At 32.8% G+C, this 23,360-nt stretch overlaps 3 protein-coding genes and 2 non-coding genes across 6 annotated transcripts; 4 read left to right on the forward strand and 1 right to left on the reverse strand.

Moving 5' to 3' along the window:
* Positions 1-270: 270 nt before the first annotated feature.
* Positions 271-11,849, forward strand: LOC140048487 (paired mesoderm homeobox protein 2B-like). Its single transcript, XM_072093217.1, has 4 exons — positions 271-1,023; positions 8,638-8,843; positions 10,504-10,753; positions 11,181-11,849. Exons 1-4 carry the CDS (start codon positions 765-767, stop codon positions 11,396-11,398), a joined length of 933 nt encoding a protein of 310 aa, XP_071949318.1. The 5' UTR covers positions 271-764; the 3' UTR covers positions 11,399-11,849.
* Positions 2,587-2,660, forward strand: Trnan-guu (transfer RNA asparagine (anticodon GUU)). Its single transcript has one exon. It is a non-coding gene; the product is annotated as a tRNA-Asn (tRNA).
* Positions 2,892-2,965, forward strand: Trnan-guu (transfer RNA asparagine (anticodon GUU)). The gene has a single exon. It is a non-coding gene; the product is annotated as a tRNA-Asn (tRNA).
* Positions 11,850-11,851: 2 nt separating the features above from the next.
* On the reverse strand, positions 11,852-18,366 carry LOC140048486 (mitochondrial disaggregase-like). Its single transcript, XM_072093216.1, has 13 exons — positions 17,835-18,366; positions 17,532-17,586; positions 16,950-17,036; positions 16,601-16,704; positions 16,182-16,310; positions 15,887-15,984; positions 15,422-15,536; positions 15,220-15,297; positions 14,550-14,812; positions 14,081-14,237; positions 13,520-13,713; positions 13,049-13,153; positions 11,852-12,926 (listed from the first exon to the last, which is right to left on the reverse strand). The coding sequence occupies exons 1-13, from the start codon at positions 18,124-18,126 to the stop codon at positions 12,690-12,692; spliced, it is 1,914 nt and encodes a 637-aa protein (XP_071949317.1). The 5' UTR covers positions 18,127-18,366; the 3' UTR covers positions 11,852-12,689.
* An 87-nt stretch (positions 18,367-18,453) lies between these two features.
* LOC140048488 (glucosamine-6-phosphate deaminase 2-like) lies at positions 18,454-23,207 on the forward strand. 2 transcript variants are annotated; one of them, XM_072093218.1, is made up of 6 exons: positions 18,454-18,519; positions 18,956-19,094; positions 19,475-19,576; positions 20,081-20,263; positions 20,673-20,857; positions 21,305-23,207. In XM_072093218.1, exons 2-6 carry the CDS (start codon positions 18,971-18,973, stop codon positions 21,554-21,556), a joined length of 846 nt encoding a protein of 281 aa, XP_071949319.1. In that variant the 5' UTR covers positions 18,454-18,519; positions 18,956-18,970; the 3' UTR covers positions 21,557-23,207. The 2 variants fall into 2 exon arrangements, with proteins under 2 accessions (XP_071949319.1, XP_071949320.1); XM_072093219.1 differs by lacking the exon at positions 18,454-18,519 and adding an exon at positions 18,762-18,816.
* The last annotated feature ends 153 nt before the right edge of the window (positions 23,208-23,360 follow it).

Here is a 23,360-nt window from a genome sequence, read left to right on the forward strand (position 1 = left end):
TAAAATGGTTACACATAAGCATTGTAGTTGTATAAATTATAAAATCTTAGGCCAACTAATTACAATTGTATTGAGTAACCAAGTATTTATAGATATACACTAGGCCTACTACACTCTGATTTTAATCTCTTCAAAATCATCTCAGGCGGAATATTGTTTTCCTGAAAGTTAATTAATTGGACTACACATGACGTCACAGGATTTAGATCCAGGGATTGGTTACAATATTATTGATTGTCATTTGGCGGGCATAACTTGTGTTTTGTTTGACAGTGACTTTCCTTCAGATATCTTTTGTAAGTTTTTACCATCAATGTATTGTCATCGTATATTAATAATACGCATGCGCAGTTGCGATCAGAATATTAGACTTTAAAAGTAAGATTTATTAAGAGCGATGTTAACCAATTTTCATCTGCCGACAACAGCGCTGATCATCATCCCTTTCTCCAGTTTAATTCTTACATTTTCTATCTCAGAAAAGCTCGAAATTGTGCTCTTTCTGATTCAAATTCTCTTAATTTGTTTAAAATTTCTAAATTATCGCAACTTTATCACTTCGGAAATCGTTTTCGACATTAATGGTATTCCAGCGATAACTTAATTGATAAATGCGATTGTAAATTTAACTAAATTAGAAAACTTGATTAGTCGAATACACATTCTCCGTTCCAAATAAAATTAACGAACAAATTATCGATACGATCAATTTGACCAATTTTGTTAAATAATTTATTGTAAATTTATCAGAACGATTATTTTCAATGATGGATTATTCGTATCTTGGACAAAATGCGTATGATTCTTGTTTAGGCGGAATGGACGGCGCCAGTCTTGGCATTCAAACAACGTATGGTGATTTTAGCCCTGTTTCGATGACACAGGCTAGCCAGGGGTACTACGGTAGCATTCGATCCCCCATGACGTATGGTAACAGTAACCCGGGTATGGCCCCTACTTGTAATATAGCCAGTGTGATGGATCATCACTCACAGACCTCGCAATGCACACCATACGGAACTGGTAAGTTGATTTTGTTTATACAAAAACTGTTTTTAACTTTGCTTAGGCCTAACTAAATCTCAGTTACGTGTTTTGTAATTCTTGAAAATGTAATCAATTGCCGTCAAGTGTTCTTTTGAGTGCGGTAATTGTTTTATTTTAGGCCTAAATCTTTGAAAGAAAGCGGTAAAAGAATTCAGTAGAAAAAAGATTGTACGTATAACATTAATACTGTAGAAGGATTGTCAATATACATTTCATTATTTTGGACTGAAAGAATAACAGTAGTTGTTAAATATTTGTAGACCTTCTCATAATGATTTATAATAATAATTTATTTGGAGTTTACACTTTTATGTATATCATGCATATTTTTGTAAGACATAGTAAAAATGTTCCGTAATCCACTATTTAAGAAACAATTTCGAAATTGTAACTTAAGGACTATTTGTTACCTTTTCAAGAGTTGTTTGTCCCATTGTAACTTTGTCTGTAGTTTAGGAGTAAATTAGGCGTAATTCAGACGTTTCAGACATTTATCAATGCTATATTGCAATTTTACAGATTAGGCCTATTTAAAAGTAAATTGAGTATGCCTATACAATCAATGTCTACAGCGCGTTCGGCGGATGTTAACTGAAAGCACGCTTTTTTAAAAGCTTTTTTTGTTCTCCAATTCCTTAACTCTATTATCATTAATTTCAAACAATATATGCAATACGATTTACAGTACTTTACATAAAAATATAATTCATTTGAAATCTGGTTTAAAATAAAATTCGTCCTACAATAATTCACCACCATACGCTCCGGTATGTGTTTCATAATAATATATCATTGCAATCATCATCCCAAAGTACAAATGCGGTATACAATAAAAACATTGTAATAAAACAAAAGAAAAGAAAGAAAGCACCAGCGGTAACAAATATCAATCTACACCTTAAAGAAGTTCAATTTCATTAATTTCATTTATAATTTTAGACAGATATCTTTTCATCCACTGGACTTAAGTGGTGGACGTTTAGATTGATATCTTTCTAACTTTAAAGATGTATTTTCCCCTTGAATTTTTTTTAAAATATGCCATTTTAATGTCACATTAGTTATCCACTTAGCCTACAACAAAAATTAAATCGAAAAAGATTTCCTGAAATAACTGTAATTTAAAGCAAAAAATATAGTCAAATTGGCTGCCAACCAATGGGTTTTTGATTGAATTTGACCATTTATTTTGTCATTTTATTTGAGAAAACATTGTTTTTTAAATGTCTTTTATTTTCTATATTAACTTTATTAAAATTACAAAATAACCTATTCAAAGTCTGATTGAATTAATATTCCTTTTTCATGTTTTTGGAGGCTACCGTAATACATCCTGGATGAATTAGCATAATATTCATATCCGTTTTCTTTTATAATCTTTGATACAAAAATAAAAGGAAGTTTTCTACAAGCAAAGCCTGTGATGAAAGAGCCTTTACAAATAATACAATGGTTAAGATAATAATAACAACAATGGAACAAAGTAATTGTAAATGGGACACCGTTTAGCTTCTTCATAAATAAAACAAAAACATCACTGTCTCTGTGGCGCAATCGGTTAGCGCGTTCGGCTGTTAACCGAAAGGTTGGTGGTTCAAGCCCACCCAGGGACGGTATGCTTTTACTCAATTTCTGTTTCATTTTTTATATAAATAATACAAATTTCAAACAATAAAACATTCTAACCAGTATGTCTCTGTGACGCAATCGGTTAGCGCGTTCGGCTGTTAACCGAAAGGTTGGTGGTTCAGCCCATCTAGGGACAATGTGTTTTTACTCAATTTTCGTTTCAATTTTTATATAAATTTTACAAATCTCAAACAATAAAACGTTCCAACCAAGATGTCTCTGTGGCGCAATCGGTTAGCGCGTTCGGCTGTTAACCGAAAGGTTGGTGGTTCAAGCCCACCCAGGGACGATATTTATTTTTATTTTTTCGATTTCCAACAATTTTGTAATAAATATAGTTTTCACAATTTTAAATACAAATGCGATAACCACTTCAAATGCATTTATTTTCTTTTTATTCAAATAAACGCATAAAATAGAAAATTTTAACAAATATTTTTGTCAACGTTTTCAAGAATCTATTATAGTTTTTAAAATAATTACAACAGAATTGGAACTTTCAAAGATATAATACCGGTACAATTTTCACAAAATACTTTTACATCCAGTCATTATTCATTTTAGGCCTATATAAATTTTAAAACAGTCTGAATCAATGATTAAAAAAAGAAAATAAATAAAACATTTTTTAAAGATGTACCGATATTGTCCCTCAAAAACATGAAAAATAAAGATTAGGCCTAATAAAATCAGACTTTGAATAGACAATTTATAGTTTTAATAAAGTTATTCACTTGCGTAGAAAAAAAAAACGAACACAAAAAATGATTTCACTTATATAATGAAATCAATTTAGTTTTTTTTCAGGTAAATAATTGTTGTTATCCAATTGTCGGTAAAAGTGGAAAATGGACAACAAATCATTTATTTGGTGGTTTTGTATAGAAACTTTAAAAATCGAAGATCACTTTAAATTAAATCTACAAAATCGTAACGAAATTCCTTTCAAATGTTAGGCCCTCTTCATGAAATCTGAAATAGTCAAAATATAAAAGTAGACCCGGCCTGTGTAAGTGAATGTAATCGCAGTCATTTAACCATTTCAGCATTTCTATGGCATCTATCCTTGACAGTATACTAGGCCTAGGCCTTTCCACGTTGGTTTCAACAATTTCAATATTTGATAGCTGAAAAGTTATACATCATACATACAGGATTTTAGCAAAAACTCCGCTCATGAAAAAAAAAATATATATATATATAAATCCACGTATAACTTCACATCCCGAAAAAAAAAAGTCAAATCAATTTCCAAATATTAAATTCCAACAACTATATAAATAACGCTTCAATTGGTTCAATAATATAAAATATTAAACAAAATATTTCCAAATGGTTATATCAAAATAATATCCACATTTGTTTGATGATATCCAGGACCTCTTAACTCCGAGAGAACATTATGACTGTGATACAATACTGTCTGTTAGTCTATCTATAGCAGTCCTTATGTAATTACAAGACTTAAACTTAGTTATAGAATCGCAATCGAACACTATTGAAGAGTCTAAATTGTATAAGAACATTTTCCATAAGATAATCAAATCAGATCGTGCGAAATTGCTGTATTCGAAATAGCCCACTGTCATCCGAAATAGCTCCCAATATGATTTACTTTTGTCTTGATTTAATATACGCGCGAATTAATGGTAATTTCGTGCATATAATTTTGTTTCGACTTACAGTTTGAAATTTGCATTCTAATTATCTCTGCTAACTTAGTTAACGTTGCGATTGTTAAGTTGATCAAATTTGGGGTTAAGAAATTGGATGTGTTTAGCAAACATTACCGTACTTAACATTTTTTTGTTTCCTTGAAATCGAATCTAAAACTGAATTTTCTAATTAATTTACGATGGACTATCTTTATTCTTAATAATTTATTCTATTCCAAACATAGTACTATAGATAAAATAATTAATATTGATATTTGCATTTTCAAATACATTTTTAAAACGAAGAGCTATTAAAATATGTATCTTTTCCTTCAAAATGTATGGTTATGAATGATTATAATTTTTAGTAAAATTAATTGGCATGGTAAAACTTTTTTTTTTAATTATCAAATTCAAAGTCTCATATTTATAATATAACAAGTCGTCATAGCAATTGTATTTTCATTAGGGCTACTACATTAAACATAAACTGTTTGACAAACTTAGGTCAGGCCTTACAGTATGTTGAATAAATATAACAAATATTCAAATGTTATTAAATTTTTGTTAGAAGTTACATTTTTGTTTAATTTCATGTACATTAATGTTTTTATTATTTCACATAGGCCTATGGACTATATAATAGCCATTATTCACATTTATTCAGCAATATAAATTCAAATCATTTACATTACAGGGAGTTTACAGACGAGTAATAAGTCTGTAGTTGTACGACCCTTTAGAACAAAAAAAATTTTTGTTATCACATTACTTATAGAAATGTAAGATGGAGGCCTATTTAAATTTTCTTTGATCGAATTGTTACAATCTATAAACGTATCCTTCTTCAATAGTCAAACAATTTAAGGGATGTTTAAGATCTCATTTTTACAAACATTAATTTAGTTACTACCGATAGCCTAATTCAAAACATTATTTATATCCATCCATATAAGTATGAGCTAAGTGCGAACAAGTTTTTAAATTATTTCAAATTTTGTTAAAGATTTTTTTTCTTCAATAATTTATATGCCTACTATTATTATATTATAAGATGAGAAAGAAATTACAAGAAAGATAGGTTCTTCTCTCACGGAAGATAAACAGACTTTAGTTATTCCACGATGATTGTAGGCCTACAAGCATTTGAAAGAACTGCCGATCAAAAATCCAGTCAATAGATTTTCGTATTAAATTATCATTACATGAGATAAGTATGTATGTTTTTGTTATTGTCTTGTATGACTTGAATACTTGAATGTATTTATGAATCGATTTTCCATTTTATCTCGCTATTCCAACGACGTACTTGCTATTCTATAACGGCGTTCCTTTTGTGAATCGACGTCGGCCTAAAATTGACAGTCTTCTCGAGCGCGGATACAGGAACCCGATCGTTTTGTTCGTGTCCGAATTCCCATATGATTGGGGCTATTCAAAAACTGTTGAATATGATTTCAAGACCGATAGCGGCACATATGTCATCATTAACCCGTTTCTAAATTAAATATCCCGTTGACACTAATGAGTGGGTTATAATGAACGTATTTGAGTTTAAAGATCAAATAATATGACCTCCTCAAGATCGAAGTTTCTTAACAATCAATATAGCATATCAGCATCCACATTTTAAAATGGGTTTCATTTTATAATTGTTATACTGTTAATAAAGAACGTTTATATAATATAATTTTTGTTTTAATGCGTGTCTCAAATTTGAATTAGACCAGTTTACTTTGTAGAAAACCGAGACCTTCGGAAATGTTCTCCAATGTTTCCCAAAAAATAATGTTCTAACCTGGAACATAACACTATAATATCTCTATGCCTGGAAAAAAGTTTCATTCATAAATGCAAATCAATAAAATGAAATAAACATTCAGCAATGTTAGTACTTTCTATAAAAGTTACAAATATAAGAGTTATTACTTATAAGTGTTAAACAGAAGAACCTCTCCCGCACCTATTAATTGGAAACTTTCACGAAACAAATAAGGGACAATAAGATATGATTTTAACACTATGGCTAACGCCTATTGAATTTGGAGACCTCTTTTAAGGGGACACTTTGTAAGTTCTCAAAGGTGTCCGATTAACAGGGTTTCTACTATAGGCCTATTGATTAATAATTTTTAATTAAAAATGTTGATGACCATAGCATGACATACCGACATATGGCCACTCATTCCAAATCAACTAATCTTATGTCGGCCGTAATATCACAATCACATAAGAACCAGCGTTATTCTGCTCAACAAAATCTTTAATTGTATATCAATTAAGGCCTATTAACGTGGTTGGCTAAGCCGATCATTATCTAACATCTAAGAACTGCTCAACCGTACTCATTCGGCAAGAGTATAAATGGGTCTTGTCACGTCAATAGTGAATGCAAGCTAAATTTCCTATTCTTCCGTTTCATTAAATGTTGATTTAGGTTTTTGTTGTAAAGTAAATTCGTTGATAAAAGAAACGTGTGTTGTAGATTTTGTAGACATTTAAACTAACAGTTCATGTTTCAATAGTTAGCGTTTATAATAAACTCAATGTTCAAGAAGTACAAATGTTTTTAGATTTCTCGCGTACCATATTTTCCTTTTCGTACATCATGTATTTATTGTCAAGTTTATGAATTTATAAAACGATTAATAAATAGGGCCTAATATTGATCTAAAAGCAAATTACAAATGACAATGCTGTGGGTATCAGTGACTGGATCTTAATTGAGATACAAATAAGATAAGCACTGAAAATGGCAATGCTGTGGGTATCAGTGGCTGGATCTTAATTGAGATACAAATAAAATAAGCACTGTAAAAATGACAATGCTGTGGGTATCAGTGGCTGGATCTCAATGGAGATACAAAATAAAAAAGCAAAAAGTTAAATCAAAACGATAAAGTAAAACAGCCAGAAAAATACCAGAACTTTTGGGCAATACTAGCCCTTCATCAGTGCAAGTAAACAATAAATTTATAATAATATTTTGATAAATAGGCCTATTATTTTAGAGAGTAGAATTTGAGAAACGTTTCTAACAAATATGAAACTACTGTATTAAGAAACAGGTATCGGTAAATTAATTGGTTAACTGAGTAATTTGGTCATCCAACATGATAGCCAAACACAAAAACAACGATTGATATCTTAAAAACAGATCTACAACCGTATGGACTTTTCGTTTTTACTTTCTTTTTTGGCGGACCAGAGTCTTCCAGAAAATATTGAAAGGTTTCGAATTCTTACCAAGTACTTAACATGTGTTAAACTATTGGAAATTAGCTGCTATACCCTGAAGATGATTGTCTTCGGGTTTGTTTAAATATAAAAAGTAGGCGTGTGGCTCATTGTTCCCGTCAGCAAAACAACAATAGAAACATAACTGTCAATTAGATAGGGCGATTACCCGAACAAACTCGAGCATACGACCCAATGTAATAGATCGATACATAAGCCAGTGGTTCGTTATACCATCACATCTGTCAAGCAATAGCATGTGGTTTACCTATACCACCAAAATGAGAACCTAAATACTAGTTAATGCAGCGAGATGTTGTGATGGCGTATGCCTTCTATTCTAAATTTGAATTGTGTGCATACTTGTGGTGGTACGTGCGTTTTGCTGAGTTTTGGCTTTTGAGATTTTCTAAAGATCAAATAAAAGTGGTTGTAAACATCAATTAGCAATGACACTGGTGGTCAGTGCGCTGGTCAATGTGCGGATAGTATGATGTAAAATTAAATCCTAGATTGAATGTCGACTAAATTTGTAGCAACCTTTTTCATTTTATGAATTATAAACATATTTGCTTAATCTATTGTATAGAACGTTATATATGAGTGCGTAAAAAGTTTGAATAATGACTCTCCTCCTTCCTTCAAAGACTACTAGATGAACATTTAGTTATATTGTACACACCTTCTATCATTTTATTGTTTTATTTGAAATGGTCCACAATGTTGCCTTTTGTATTTTTGTGGAAATAAATTGAATTTAATGTTAATATTTATAATTTTTCGCAAAAAATCTAAAATCAAAAGTTATGATATTTAATTTTAACCGTTAATAAATGGATATTTATTATTACAAATATGAATAATTAGTATAATATTTCTTTATAAATAAAATATGGGTGGATTTTTGTAATTTTTGAATGAATATGGATCTTTTGCTCATACTAAATCACTAGCTTTGTCGATCGTTACCGGTAACCGGTCAGTCGGACAATTCCAAATTACAGCAAAAATGTACTTAGCTGAAACTTGCTGTTTTTTAGGCTAACTGTTTTGTATTATTATCTTATAGGAATGCCATACATGCACCGAATCTTACACGATACTAGCTCTTCAAACTCCTTACACGAAAAACGAAAACAGCGACGCATTCGTACAACATTCACAAGTGGGCAACTCAAAGAACTAGAAAAGGCGTTCCAAGAAACGCATTATCCAGACATTTATAAACGCGAGGAATTGGCTCTGAAAACAGATCTCACAGAAGCTAGAGTTCAGGTAAGTTGAATAGAATAATAAGAAATATAAAATTAGAATTCGTTTCAGTAAAAATGTCTTAGTTTCGTGAAGTTCTTATAGGTACTGTAGTACTGTATGTCTAAAAATCAATTTTCAATTTAATTCATTGATGTATTAATAAATAGTAGGTTATGTATTGCTTAAAAATCACTTTATGAGTATAAATTATTGGCCCAACTCAAAAAGTTTGTTTAAAATATATCTCGGTATCTTTATTTCAATTTAAAAAAAAACATCAAAACAATTCACTAAGGCAAAACAAAATCCGTAGCAGCTAAAAAGCTGAATTGAGGATATTTTAACAAAAGCATTTGACTTTAATTAAAAACATCAAATCAAACAAATTTATACAAAATTAAAAAGAACAATGAAATCAGGCACGCAAACATCATGATATATGTTTTTATTTAAAGTATGTTATAATCATTCTCTTTGAAAAGAAGTAAAATACGAATAAAAATGAAAGAAATATGTTTGTTGATGTCAACTAATTTTGATCATCGATAAATAGCTTGAATAGATACCTAGACCTTTTGTTTGAATTATTGTAATTTGTAACAGCGAGCATACATTCTTTAAATATTGCTTTAAAAAAAACGATTGTACTAATTGCAATCATCAAGCCGAGATATAATTTAGCAACCCGAGACATTGAGTTCATAATGTTCCGGCTAAATTTCTCCAAGGCACTCCACTTAATTTCAAGCAGTTCGACTCTTTAAACGTTGATGGGCGTACAGTGAAATCTGATTAGCATCGATCCACGGGCTTCCTTAGTGGAACATCCACTCACGTAGAAAGAGAATTTTTCCCTTTAGTTGACACCTTCAATCGAACGTGATTCCGGGCGCGAACGATGGAAACCAGACGATAGCCAGCGATTGATCATGTGATCGAGCGCGTACAATAGCGCGTCTTTAATTGATGTATCGATGCAATTGAATTGATGGCTTTCCACAATAGCTGTAACTGATGGATACATTAGAAAATAACTTAATGATTGGTTTTAATTACAAAGTAAAACAAGTTGCTGAATAGTGATTGTTATATGTTTGAGTAGCACAATTCAAAGTCACTGTGTTTTATTGTATTGTCGATAATCAAAACTCACTCTAGCAGAACAGAATACTGAGCATTGGCACCGAATAGATAAATGATATAGAGGCATTTTAAAAATTACTTATTTTAAATAATTGTCGCTTTCATCCAATCGACTTAATTGCAATTCTTGGAAGATCGGGTGTACTTCATCGGATGGAAGGAGACATTCCGACTAGTAAACAATAGATAAGTTTCCACGCGTTTATTCATTGTCGGTGACCACGAAAATACACAGTTCTGGTCAATAATAATATATATAAATAATAATGGTCGGATAATCTTAAAATTGAGGTTCAGTGTACATCGTGTGCTCGTAAACACTAAACTAATATACATCTTTCGAAAAGAGTAGGTGGTTACCCCAGCCCCTGTTGTTAATTGCAACCGGACATGGACTACACTCTTTCTTGGTTTTGGTATTTGTACTTGTATCTAACCTGTACTTGTACTAATACTTCAATTTAAAGTCAACTTTAACCGTACCGCAATTGGTAAAAATATGGACCTTTAATATTTGTCATTTTTCATTATTTTAAAGGTTTGGTTTCAAAATAGAAGAGCTAAGTTCAGAAAGAGCGAGCGAGCAGCAAATGCCACAAAGCAGACACAGAACTCTAGCAGTAATAACGGAACTACCCCAAGTGGCGCTACCAATACAAGCAGCAACAACAATAACAACAACACCACCTCTAATGATTCGGCAACATCTAATAATTCATCAAACATAAAGAAAGAGAAGATGAAAGAAGAAACAGTGGTGACATCAAACACATCAAGTTTGGTAACTGGTAAGAGCATGTAAATTGCCTAAATTCACAAGTCACGATTGGAAAGACTACCGACGTATCCTAGAACTCGTTTTAAAAAATGTCACATTATTGTAGAGAATGATATGACGTAATGATATGGTAATCTAACTAGCATGTGGGAGGCATGGGTTCGAGACGTGTCATATTGCTTTTATCCTTAAATAGTTTACTCTCCTCCCATTTAATTCGAATGGTTACATAGAACATGGAGGTATACCTCCATGGTCGATCCTGCGCACATACATTGCAAATTGACAAACAATAAATAAACTGTTGGAACAGAACCGAAATCGTTTCCAGATTAACACGTGGAGAGTCTAATCCGAATAACATTTCATTTACATTTGTCAGGATAGCATTCGGTATAACAATAGTAACTTAATATGTTATTTTATATTCTTTTCAGCTGCTACGAATACCAACACAATCAGTTCAGTTGTGGCCGCAACAACCAGTCCTCTCTCACCCGTAAATTGGACGCCAGACACCAACACCACTAGTACTCTAAGAGGACCCTACTCAAGTATCTTTCCTGGCATGACTGAAGACCGCCGACAGGCGATTAAGCAGACTCACATTAAACACGAATCAAATTCGGCAAGTCTGTACCCTCTTCACTACTAAATGATCGGATGAAAGATCTTAGATGAACAAAATGAACATTTTGAAGAAGAATAAACTTTGACATTAAAACATATCTAGACTATTTAAGGTTAACCAATAATGCTGTGAATTTTGGTTACCTAATTAGAGGTCTTAGTTGCCAACATTTTCTGTGTAGAATTGTAGAATACAATTTTAAACTGATCATATTATTATGATAAATTGATCAATGTTTTGTCCTACTCTGACGTCATTGCCATGTGTACATTCATAATACTGTTTGACTGACTCTAACCCACGATCTCCAGAACACTAGCCTGGCACTACTTCCTCTAGACCATGAGCTTGTGCCGATGGCTGGAGTTGTATAAGAGACCAAGAAAACAGCGGGTACTGCATCAATATGATTATCAACAACTGAAAGTGATGGCTAACAGTTAAAAAAACAGAATCACTAGCTTCTAGGTCATACAGTAGCTTTAATATTTACCATTACTTTTTTTACAGTTTTAAACAATGAATTTCATATATTTTATTAAGATACATAATATAATGCAACACCTATTTACAACAGGTTAATATAGGCTAACCTATCCAAAATATTAGTCACTAAACAATTTGTCAATGGTAGCACGCCATAGGTAATATGTATAGAGGACTAACAATTAAAACCAAAAATTATAGATTTTAAAAATAAACCAAATAGCAAAGTGTAAACTGTCTTTAAAATCAATCATGCAGTGTGAGCGCCTTTAGAGCATACCAATATTGAGAACGGGGCATTATAGTACGATAATATGTTTATCTATTGATTACTACCAAAGAATAGTAAGTCACTTCTTTAAATAGACTAATTACTCTCCACATATTTATATAATTATCTTGTTTGTAGATGTGATTTTAGTAGATTAGGGAATTTTTTAAGATATTGTTTGTTGTAAATAGATATTGTATTCATTTTATATTCAAAATTTACAAAATGTAATAAATGTTTCTGTGTAATTCTAATACATCAGGAAAATGATGTGTCATTTTTTTATACAGTAGAACCTCATTGAGGGGGTACCTTCAGGACCCAACACAGTGTCCCCTAAATAGTGGTGTCCCTGAATAGGGATTGGTTGTAGTGTTAAAACATATATTGCCAGTCATTCATTTCACAGGAAAGTGTCTCCTAAATAGTGGTGTCATCTGAATAGCATTTGGCTATACTGTTAAGACATATATTGCCAGTCATTCATTTCACAGGGTGCTACTATGAAAAGAAAGAAAAAATGAAAGAAAATTAAGTGATTGATAACACAAACTTATTTTAGAAGAATGTACCATCAAATTTTTCCGAGATTGGTACGTGTGGCAAATCCAGTGTTTGTTTCTTGCCCTTGTCTGTGATTTGAATCCTAATGTAGGAATCGGTTGCTTTCTGTTGTCCTTCTTGTTTACTAAGTTCATCATTTGGGTTGTTGACTGTAATATTAAGATGACATCCTTTCTTGATCAGTTGCTGTTCTTGCGCTGCCGCTAGCTGGTTTACAACTCGTCGCTCAACCTGGACAAAGCAAATTTATTTATTATAAGACATTTTGTGCACTAAGATAGTCTGTTTTCCATGATAGGCATAGTAGTGCTCACTGGCTAAATCCCAAGGCCCCAGAGCTTAACTATACTCACTTCATGCTTGATTGACCTTGCGCCATAATGTACATTGTACCCATCTGCTAGCACGTCTAATACCTGCCTATCCCATGTCAGCTCTATTTCATGTTTTTGCTCTGCCTATTATAAAAGTCAAATAATTTGGTATTTAATATTTTATATATTTTATTACACTTGCTCCAAGTCTGTAGTTATTTTATTTGTATTAACTGTCTTTTAATGTTATTCCACCATGCCGGCGTTTCAATTTTTCGAAATTGAAGCTCAAGTATGAAACGCCATATGTGTCAAAATATTTATCTTCACTAATTACGGTCTAGAACCCAGACTAATATGTTATATACAGTAAATCACCCTCCTTTGGGACATTAAGTGGACACTTGTTGGAACCATCTACTGTTATTAAAATCAAAGTTATTAATACTATTGGCAGCACTAATGATGTAAAAACAATAAACTAATTAATTGATAACTATCAATCCTTACTTTCTTTGCCCAGAAGTCCAGTTCTTTCTTGACGAGTTTAATAAGCTCAGATCGCGAGAACGGTAAGAAGTAAACCATCTCATTGATTCTTCCCAAGAATTCATCTCGTCTAAAATGTTTTTTAAGAATTGGTTGAACTACAAGTTCTTTAAATTTCCTTGACACAGTGACCTCTGCTTCAACTGTTGTGTTTTCTATGAGGAAAGAAGTACAATATGATTAAATATTTGTGCTTTGATATTATAGTTTTGTAGAGAACTCTCCAACATATACATAAGATTCTGCAAAAACTGAATATCATAAAAGCATCCGATTGCTGTATCTCCTCATATTATCTATTTCCAAAGTTTCATAGGAATATTTGGTAATACAGCATCTCATTAATATCACATGTGGTGCCTGTATCATGTAAGGTTAGGTTAAGGGTTAGGTTACTGCTAGATACATGTGATGTTGTTTTACCAAATAATCCTATGATACTTAGGAAATAGATACAGTACCGAGAATCGGCTGATAAAAGACAATATTACAAAAATGATAATATAGTAAAGAAACACAAACCTTGGTTAGCTTTCTGTCGTTGTTTAGTAAGATCTTCCGCTTCCTTTCTAAGTTGTAGCCCGTAGTTTCCAATTTCATTACTGGCAAGGTTTGAAGTCATCACAAATATAGCATCTTTACATTCAATTGTAGTGCCTTTACCATCAGTCAGGCGACCCTGGTTGCATAAAAAATAAAAATTATATTAAAAGCTATATTTAGAGAGGGTAACCCTTTCAGCTGAACCCACAGGCCACCTGATATCCAGGGTCCTTATTTAAAATGATAAAATATAAACTTTAACTCTATTAAAATCTGATTATACTTAAAAATATAAAATACAGTATAAAAAAAACCATTAAATTTAACAAATTACGATAAAATATGTTCAAAATATGTGGTGGATACAAACCAGGAGACCAAGAAAATGAAAAAAAAACAGGATATATGTTGAAGAGGACCTTAAAAAACCTGATTATACCATACGTACCTCATCAAACAACTGTAACATAATGGTCAAGACATCGGGATGAGCTTTGTCCACTTCATCAAACAAGACCACTGCATTCGGACACTTCTTTAACCTCTTGGTCAGTTGACCACCCTGTTCGTGTCCAACGTAGCCTGGAGGAGATCCGATAAACTTAGCCACCTCGTGTTTCTCCTGGTATTCTGACATGTCGATGCGAATGAATCCTTTTTTACTGTCTTTGTGTAGGTATCTTGCTATTTGTTTCGCAAGCTCAGTTTTACCTTTGAAAACGTAACATTATGTGAGGATATAATGGGTAATAGATAAATTTTATATCTAAAATATAAATATAATATCTATGTAAGTCTGAGGTATGTTTTGCATTTATTTATATTGGGTAACCTCTTCAGTAAAAGACTGGTCTATGGTCTACCAGAGGGCCCAGTTATGATCAGTGGCTGTTATGTACTAGTATATCGGGGTAACCCTCTACTCGTCTTGAAAGATATACTAGGTTCTTTAAAGTGCACATGAGCTAGATGTGTACACTGGACCTACGGTTTATCGTAGGGCTATTATACCTAGATCATTATTCGTGAAAAGTTGGCTGTTTTTTGGGAGTTTTATTTGGGTGATTCTCAGTACTGTACAAAACTGTATATAGACAATGAATAACAATCAAATTTACCAATTCCTGAGGAACCTAAAAAGAGGAATACCAGTGGATGATCATCATCCATCCATCCATTCTCCTTTCTTCTGATTGCTAAAGTTGAACAAAAAAACAGATCTTAGAAAATAATTTCAGATATTATAATACGTTTATCATAGATTATATCATACAAAAGTATGTGTTTGTAATTGTAAGATCCAGTTTAATTGAAACTTACTTGCCGCTACTGTACCAATAGCGCCCTCTTGCCCTATAATATTTTCCTTTAGTCTCTGTTCCAGTGGAAACCGTCGTCGCTCTTCCAACGCTCTTTGTTCTTCCACAACTTTATACTGTGAAAATAAGAATAAGATAGTAACGTCAAGGTCCACGACCTCTACTGTATGTGAGAGTTGATTCTTTTATACGAGATTCAATTAAGATAGTAAAATATACAAAGTACGTAATAAAAAAATAATACCTGGATAACCCATTAAGTTGACAATTAAAAAATGTCAACTTATTTTCAATGGGGTCGAAAAGAGGGTTCATGCACAAGAACGCAACACACAAATGTACTGAATTGCAATTTTCTCACAGAATTTGTGTGATATATCATTATTCCTTGAATACACTGTATCCTTTACCATTCTTCCAATATATTCTATTCATACTTTTTTAAACCTTGCAATTTGAATCTTACCTTTTTAGCATAGTTTCCTATCAATTGTTTCACTTCTCGTGTCCGAGCATAATCAGCGGGTGAATGCCCATTCTCATTCTCAACTGTCGGGTTAGCGCCTAAGGATACAAGTATAAAAATAACAACGTTGCTTCTATGTGACTGTTACAAGCCTTTAATTTTACCTATGCATTTGATTAATTTTTATTAATTATTATTTTTTTTCCCAATATCTTTGGGCATTGTGGGAGAACAGTAGTTTACTACTGAACATGCTTTTCAGTTTAAAGAATAAAATAAATTCAAACAGACTTACCAGCCTCCATCAAGAGTTGACAAATCTTTATGTCATCTACTAACACTGCATAGTGTAGAGCTGTACATCCTTTGAACGATGCACGGTTGCTAAGGCGATCACAGAACTCATCTTCTCTAACAACGAGAACTGTAATGCAGAAATCATTGAAAAGTTAAGTACAGTATATGATGTCTTGTGTGAGGTTATCAACCATTCTACTAAATAATGTTATATATTGAATGCAGTGATTACATTATTTTTTTACGACTGAGTAAAGATCTGTCTACACTATCAAACTAGTTTGACAAAAAAAGTGTGATGTGCCCAAATATGGTAGAGATATGACATCATTATGTCAATATATGGGAACATCACATTTTTTTGTCACATAAAGTTTGATAGTGTATACAGAGCTTTAGCAATAAGGAAATACAAACCTTGAAGAGAGTTGATTCCCAGTTCTCTTGCTTTGTGGTAAGTACTTGTAAACTCATCGCCAAGGTTTGGATCCGCTCCACTCTCTAATAGAAACTTGACAGCACTGAAATGTAAACGTTATCTTAAGCTCTGTCTACACTATCAAACTAGTTTGACAAAAAAATTGCGATGTGCCCAAATATAGTACTGATATGACATCATCATATCTATATATGGGCACATCACATTTTTTTGAATCACATAAAGTTTGATAGTGTAGACAAGGCTTTAAGTTGGTTTCTGTAACACTTGACAGAATTGAAATGCATTACATTTAATAATTTTCACAAACTTGGGGATGCCACTTACCTTTCATTTTTGTTGATCGCCGCAACCATCAAAGCTGTCCATCCTAATTTATGCCTTTCATTCACGCTGACTCCTTGTTTAAAAAGTCTGAAATTTAAAAAATTGTTACAATCCAATTTCAAATAATTTTTAATGTGTATGTATATATTATATAATGTATATATTATGTAATAAAGGCTGGGCATTGAAGGGAAGTAACATAAATGAATGAAACATTTCGGTATTAATTTTATTTATTTTTTTTTTGCTGTCTGGAGTTAAGAATCTGAACTCTACTTCCAAACTAAATGCAGGGAAAAATTTCATTAAAAAATTTTGTTTAGCAAAATTGCTAATCAAACTGATTGTTGAGTCGAGAAACATAGTTTTGTATTACATTTTTTGCTACACAATTTGGGAAATGTGTAGCAATAAGGTTGTTTTGTATAGCTTTTTGCTATGCTACACTGGGGAAATTATTCCCTGAAATGTATTAATTTACTGTGTTTATCAGTATATTTGCTTGTGAATGTGGTTTATCACCTAAAAATGTCCTGACAAAACAGAAGCGGTTCATTTTGATTGTGAAGGCTAATACTGTACCTTTTCAAAGTTTCAACATCATTAGTGCGGGCAGCTTGAAGAAATCCTTCATTTCCTGAAAGCGCCAAAAACATGATACATTTTTCGCACGAGAAATGTATTATTACTTTAACAAAAATTGATAGCAATATTGATATTCATTATCATTGTATTTAAATTTAATTTATATTATGTGCATGGGGCCGATCTAGGCGGGGCCGATCTAGGCTAGGCCTATATGCAATTATAGGCCAAGCTAGTATATCTTTCAACAATCTTATATAACGTACAGGGGAAAAACTTTAACTTGAGCCTAGCACTGACCTTCTGAATTTGCAGTATGATGTAAACAGTACGCTACACTGCTAAACGCCATCGCAGCTGATGCAATCTTCCTGCAGACATGGCTCTGGCACGTCCAACTGAGCCTAGAAATTAACCGGTTAATAACGAAACGCGGTAATAGTTTTGTAAATAGATTATCTTTTTCAAATACCTGACAATATTTTCTAACGTACGGTAGTGTTATTTTTTGGCCATGAGCTCTTTTGGAATTGAAAACATTAAAAACAGATTTCAAAGGAGAACGTCTCGCAATCGTCGTGGACGCCGCCATACTGTTTACCAACTGCGGTGCGCCGCAGCGGCAATATATACTAGCCTAACAATTAAAATAGCCTAACTATGAAAATATAATCAAACTTACCACCAAAGAACCCCACGAAAACTGATTATTTACGAAAATGACCAATTAAAAACTCTCTCTACTATTTTACCGATAATAACCGGCAACAACTATTATTAAAAGTGTGTTTATTTATTGCTTTATTGGCGTTTCATATGCCAAGAGTACCATAAGTTTATTTTGGTAAAAAGTGGATGTTATGATCGTGGAAGTTCGTAAACTTTACCTTTTTTGTACACACTAGGAAGTTGTGAGCCTGACTGCTTTAATATAACGAGGGATAAGAAATTCTTTTGTATTTTATTTTAATTTATTTGTACACAGGTACAGTATGTTTTGCGATACTTGGTTGGTGTGAAAATACAATGTACAATGTATAAGAGCCTAATATTCAACACTAGCTATAGTATAGTGTATTAGTAGGCTGATAATAATAAATAAGGCCTACTACCTACCTAGCTAGCTAGCTAGACCTCTGTCTGTAGTTAAGTAGGCCTAGTTAGTTCAATCTAAATGAATCACAGCAGCCAGGCCATAGATACTGCAGGCATGCATGGGGGTTCATAGGTGCATACCCCAAATAACAAGGCATAAAATGGTGCATAACATTTTATCCAATAGGTAGGAGATGTTGACCTCACGTCATTGGTGTAGTGATCAAAACGAAAATGTTTCAACTATTTCAAAATTGCACAAATTGTGCATAAAACTCATCATTTTTAGTTACTCCAACTTGTTTAAATGTTCTTTTATTTTTCAGATCAGCTTAACCATAATGCGTTTGGTAATCTTGGACAAATATGACGAGGCAAGTGAATGGGCTGGAAAGTATGTCCGTAACCGTATCCTGGAGTTTAACCCTGGACCGGAGAAATACTTCACTCTAGGCTTACCTACAGGTTTGTCCTAAACTCTGTCTACACTATCAAACGTTATGTGACAACAAACATATTACATATCACTACCATATTTGGGCATATCACTACCATATTTGGGCACATCACATTTTTTTGTCACAAAGTTTGATAGTGTAAACAGAGCTATAAATTAAATTAGAGTTCTGTCAAACTACCCATGCCATAGTACTTATATAATAGATAATAATTTGAACAACAGTGCATAAATGGTTTAGACCATGCTGGACTAAACTAAGCTGCCTACTTCCTTACAATGACTTCCGTATTTTGGAAAATTTAGTTTTTCAGACCATGTGTTTTATTTTTCAATTATAAAATCGCAAATCGCAAATTTTATTCAGAAACTTTTTTTTATTTTTCAGGTAGCACTCCAATGGGAATGTATAAAACTTTAATTAAATTTGTCACCAGTGGAGAATTGTCATTCAAATATGTAAAGACTTTTAACATGGACGAATATGTTGGTAGGTGAAATGAAGTTGAAATATAATTTTCAGGTTAAACAAACTTTTGTTGTTTGTCAGCAATTACTAGGTAAGAACATGATAGCCACTGAGGCCGATTACCCCAATACCACCACTGTACCTCCCCATCCTAGTAATGTAGTTTAAAACCTTTCCTGTACAATTGCTGTCATTTTGGTACCCCAAGTGTACAGACCAAATGTACAAACACTCTCTCTTATATAGTATGTATATATAAAGTACAATAATTTGATTTCTAAATTAATAAAAATAGGTAGTGGAGCTGTAGCTTGGTGGTTAACATGCTTCTAATCCCAAGGTCTGGGGTTCAATTCTGACCTAGTGCCAGGGTTGTAACTCACAACTCCTTCAACTCCACTTCCTAACCTAAGCCTCAAATGAGATTATAAAATAGTTTATCCATCCTGTAATTGGCGAGTTACTTCGATGTAAGTTGGATGCGTAAGAAATAAACAAAAAAGTATGTTATTATTGTATCTGTAGGCTTGCCAAGAAATCACCCAGAGAGCTACCATTCATTCATGTGGAACAACTTCTTTAAACACATTGACATCGTGCCAGAAAATGCTAACCTCTTGGATGGCAATGCTCCTGATCTAGATTTGGAATGCAAGAACTTTGAACAGAAGATCTTGGATGCTGGAGGAATTGAACTGTTTATAGGAGGTGTGGCATTTTTATTTCCAATTGACTTACTTTTACAGGATGAGAAAACCAAACACATGCTTTCTAAACTTAAAGCCTAATATGACCATTGCCGGTACACTAATAAATCACATTTTTATCCCTATCACATTAAGGTTTTAGTTCCTATTGGTCCCATAGCCTATGAGCCTAGAGGGGTCAGTGATCCATTAGGCGCTATCTAAATATTGTTTATTATTATTATATCAAGTCTACACGACAATATAACCAATTGCATCACAGTAAAGCGATTCATTTTTTTATTCCCATTGAATTAAAGTATTGGTTCCTGATGGTCCCATAGCCTTTGAGCCTATATCAAGTTTACAGTACAATATAACCATTGCATCACAGTAAAGCAAATCAATTTTTTTATTCCCATTGAATTAAGGTATTGGTCCTGATGGTCACATAGCATTTAATGAGCCAGGATCAAGCCTAGTGTCTCGTACACGTGTTAAAACATTAGCCCAGGACACCATTATTGCAAACTCCCGTTTCTTTGGTGGAGACATTTCTAAAGTTCCTACCATGGCATTGACAGTTGGTGTTGGTACAGTTATGGATGCTAGAGAGGTAAGTGTATTCATCATTATGACAAGGATGGGTGTATTAATTTGTTTAGTGACAAAAGGAGAAGGCTTAAGCTTGTTTCCTACTAGAACGCAATGCAAGGATAATTTAAGCAAGTTGACCAATGACAGAATAATCCATCGTGTATGATTTGTCAAATTACTTGCGTTGTTTCCTAGTGGGAACTAAGCTTTAGTGACTTGAAGGCTTCTTATGATTTGTATTCAAAATGATAGACTGTGTGTTAGAATAATCCATCACGTATGATTTGTTAAATTCATTGCGTTGCATCCTAAGCCTTAGTGACTTGAAGGCTTCTTATGATGGTTATTAACAATGATCTGACTTTGTGTTTGGAGAATTAATTTAGTTAATTTATTAAGTTTGGAAAGTTATCTATATTTTTAAAAATTACCTTACACCCGTAATACTATGTAAATTATTTGACAGGTAATGATAATCATCACAGGTGCTCACAAGTCATTTGCATTATATAAAGCAATCGAAGAAGGCATTAGTCACATGTGGACGGTTTCGGCATTCCAACAGCACCCTCGTACGATATTCGTCTGCGATGAGGATGCTACACTGGAGCTACGAGTAAAAACTGTTAAATATTTCAAAGGTTTGATGTACGTTCATAATAAACTGGTGGAAGATGGTAAGGATTATCAAGAAGTGAAACGACAAAAAAAGAAGTAGAAAAATGAGAATTTAAAATACATGGATGCTGATTGGTTGGTTGTAGTGACGGAAATCGTTTTGAAAAGCTTAACAATCATCTGATTTTTAGCTATGATTCTAGGTTCCACCACTTTGAGTCCTGTATCAATTATTCATAGGTCAAAAAGGTCAATGAAGGTCAGTGAAGATTAATGGTGCTGTGTTTTAAGTATACACAAAATATGTATACATGAATCCAATAGAATTTTATATACCAAAATCACATTATATTTGAAATTTATATATAAAATATTTGTAATCTTTTCCACCATTGTATTTTTGTTATTGCACACTTATATACAGAAAGTGTGCTACAAGTTTAAAGCTCTCTACACTATCAAACTTTATGTGACAAATAAATGTGATATGCCCATATATGGACATGATGATGTCATATCACTACCATATTTGAGCATATCACCACCATATTTGATAGTGTAGACAGAGCTTAGTATATTTCATGTTGTAAACATTCCACCATTTTATTTTGTTATAGTGCTAATAATGTATGTTGATTAATTACTTTTTAAAACTAGTTAATGATTTATTGACAAGAAGTGTAATATCCTGGACATGTTACAGTATAGTAAAGTTTTAATAATTTTGCTTAATAGTATAAGATTTATATTTCAATGCAGTGTTTGCCAGTTAATTCCAGAGGTCTTTTAAATATGTATTATTTTTCAAGATCATTCCAATTGAAGAGAAACAATGGGTTGAAATCCTGTCAGATGTCAGGAATTTGTTATCATGACGAAAAACAACTCCACACCTAAAAGACACCTAAGATTTTGTTTATGTAGAGCATCTTGTGTATATGTTTGTCTTGTGAATTAATTCGCATATTACTTCAGTTAAGATTTTTTTAAAAGAAATTATCTACAATAGCCAATTATGACACTGGTGATTGCATGTGAATTCCATTTATGTTTTCTAATAAATCCATAATTCTAATATTGACCCATTTGGGTTATTTTGTCCATAAGATACTTCATTCCATAAAGAAAAGTTTCTTTCTGTAAAGCTCTGTCTTCACTATCAAACTTGATGTGCCCATTATTATGGTATGACATCATCGTGTCCATATATGGGCACATCACATTTTGTTGTCACATAGATAGTGTAGACAGACCTCCTTTAAGCTTGGTCGCAAGGATGTAAGCTCATCTAAAGTAATATGACCAATCTGTTGCTTGTGATTGGTCACATTCATTCATTGTTGTGTTACTTCCAAAGAGGAACCAAGCTTTACAAAAACTTGCATTCCCAACGTTGTAATCTTACTAAATTATATAAAAATATATTAAAAATAATATGTATATTGTTATGATTATTACAAGTAAAATCAAGACACTACTATATGGTTTGACTTTGAATTGTTTTGTAACGAAAAGGAACTAGCCAATCTGGGAGTAAATCATAGAATGAAGATTATGTAGGATTGAAAAAAGATGAACTTCCAGAAGAACTTGGAACCTTCTGCTTGATAAGCAGACATTCTTACCATCAGACCACTGAGGCTTTCACATTGTTTTTGGATTTGATACAGTATACACTCTTCTACCCTCAATGGTATTTGCAGTGGGCCGCTGGTATAGCACTTTCAAGGGGCCTTTCAACGCTGGGTAGTTGCATTAGACTGATCATGCTCTGGGGTCCCTTAAGCTCTGAGCTTAGCCAGCGAGCACTCGGGTTTTACACCACAAGGCGTTAGATGGTTCATGATTGCATTCATGTGCAACAGAATTCAAATCAATACATCCTCATCTAAATTCATAAATTA

This window comes from Antedon mediterranea, chromosome 5, assembly GCF_964355755.1.
Source record: "Antedon mediterranea chromosome 5, ecAntMedi1.1, whole genome shotgun sequence".
Taxonomy (NCBI): domain Eukaryota; kingdom Metazoa; phylum Echinodermata; class Crinoidea; order Comatulida; family Antedonidae; genus Antedon; species Antedon mediterranea.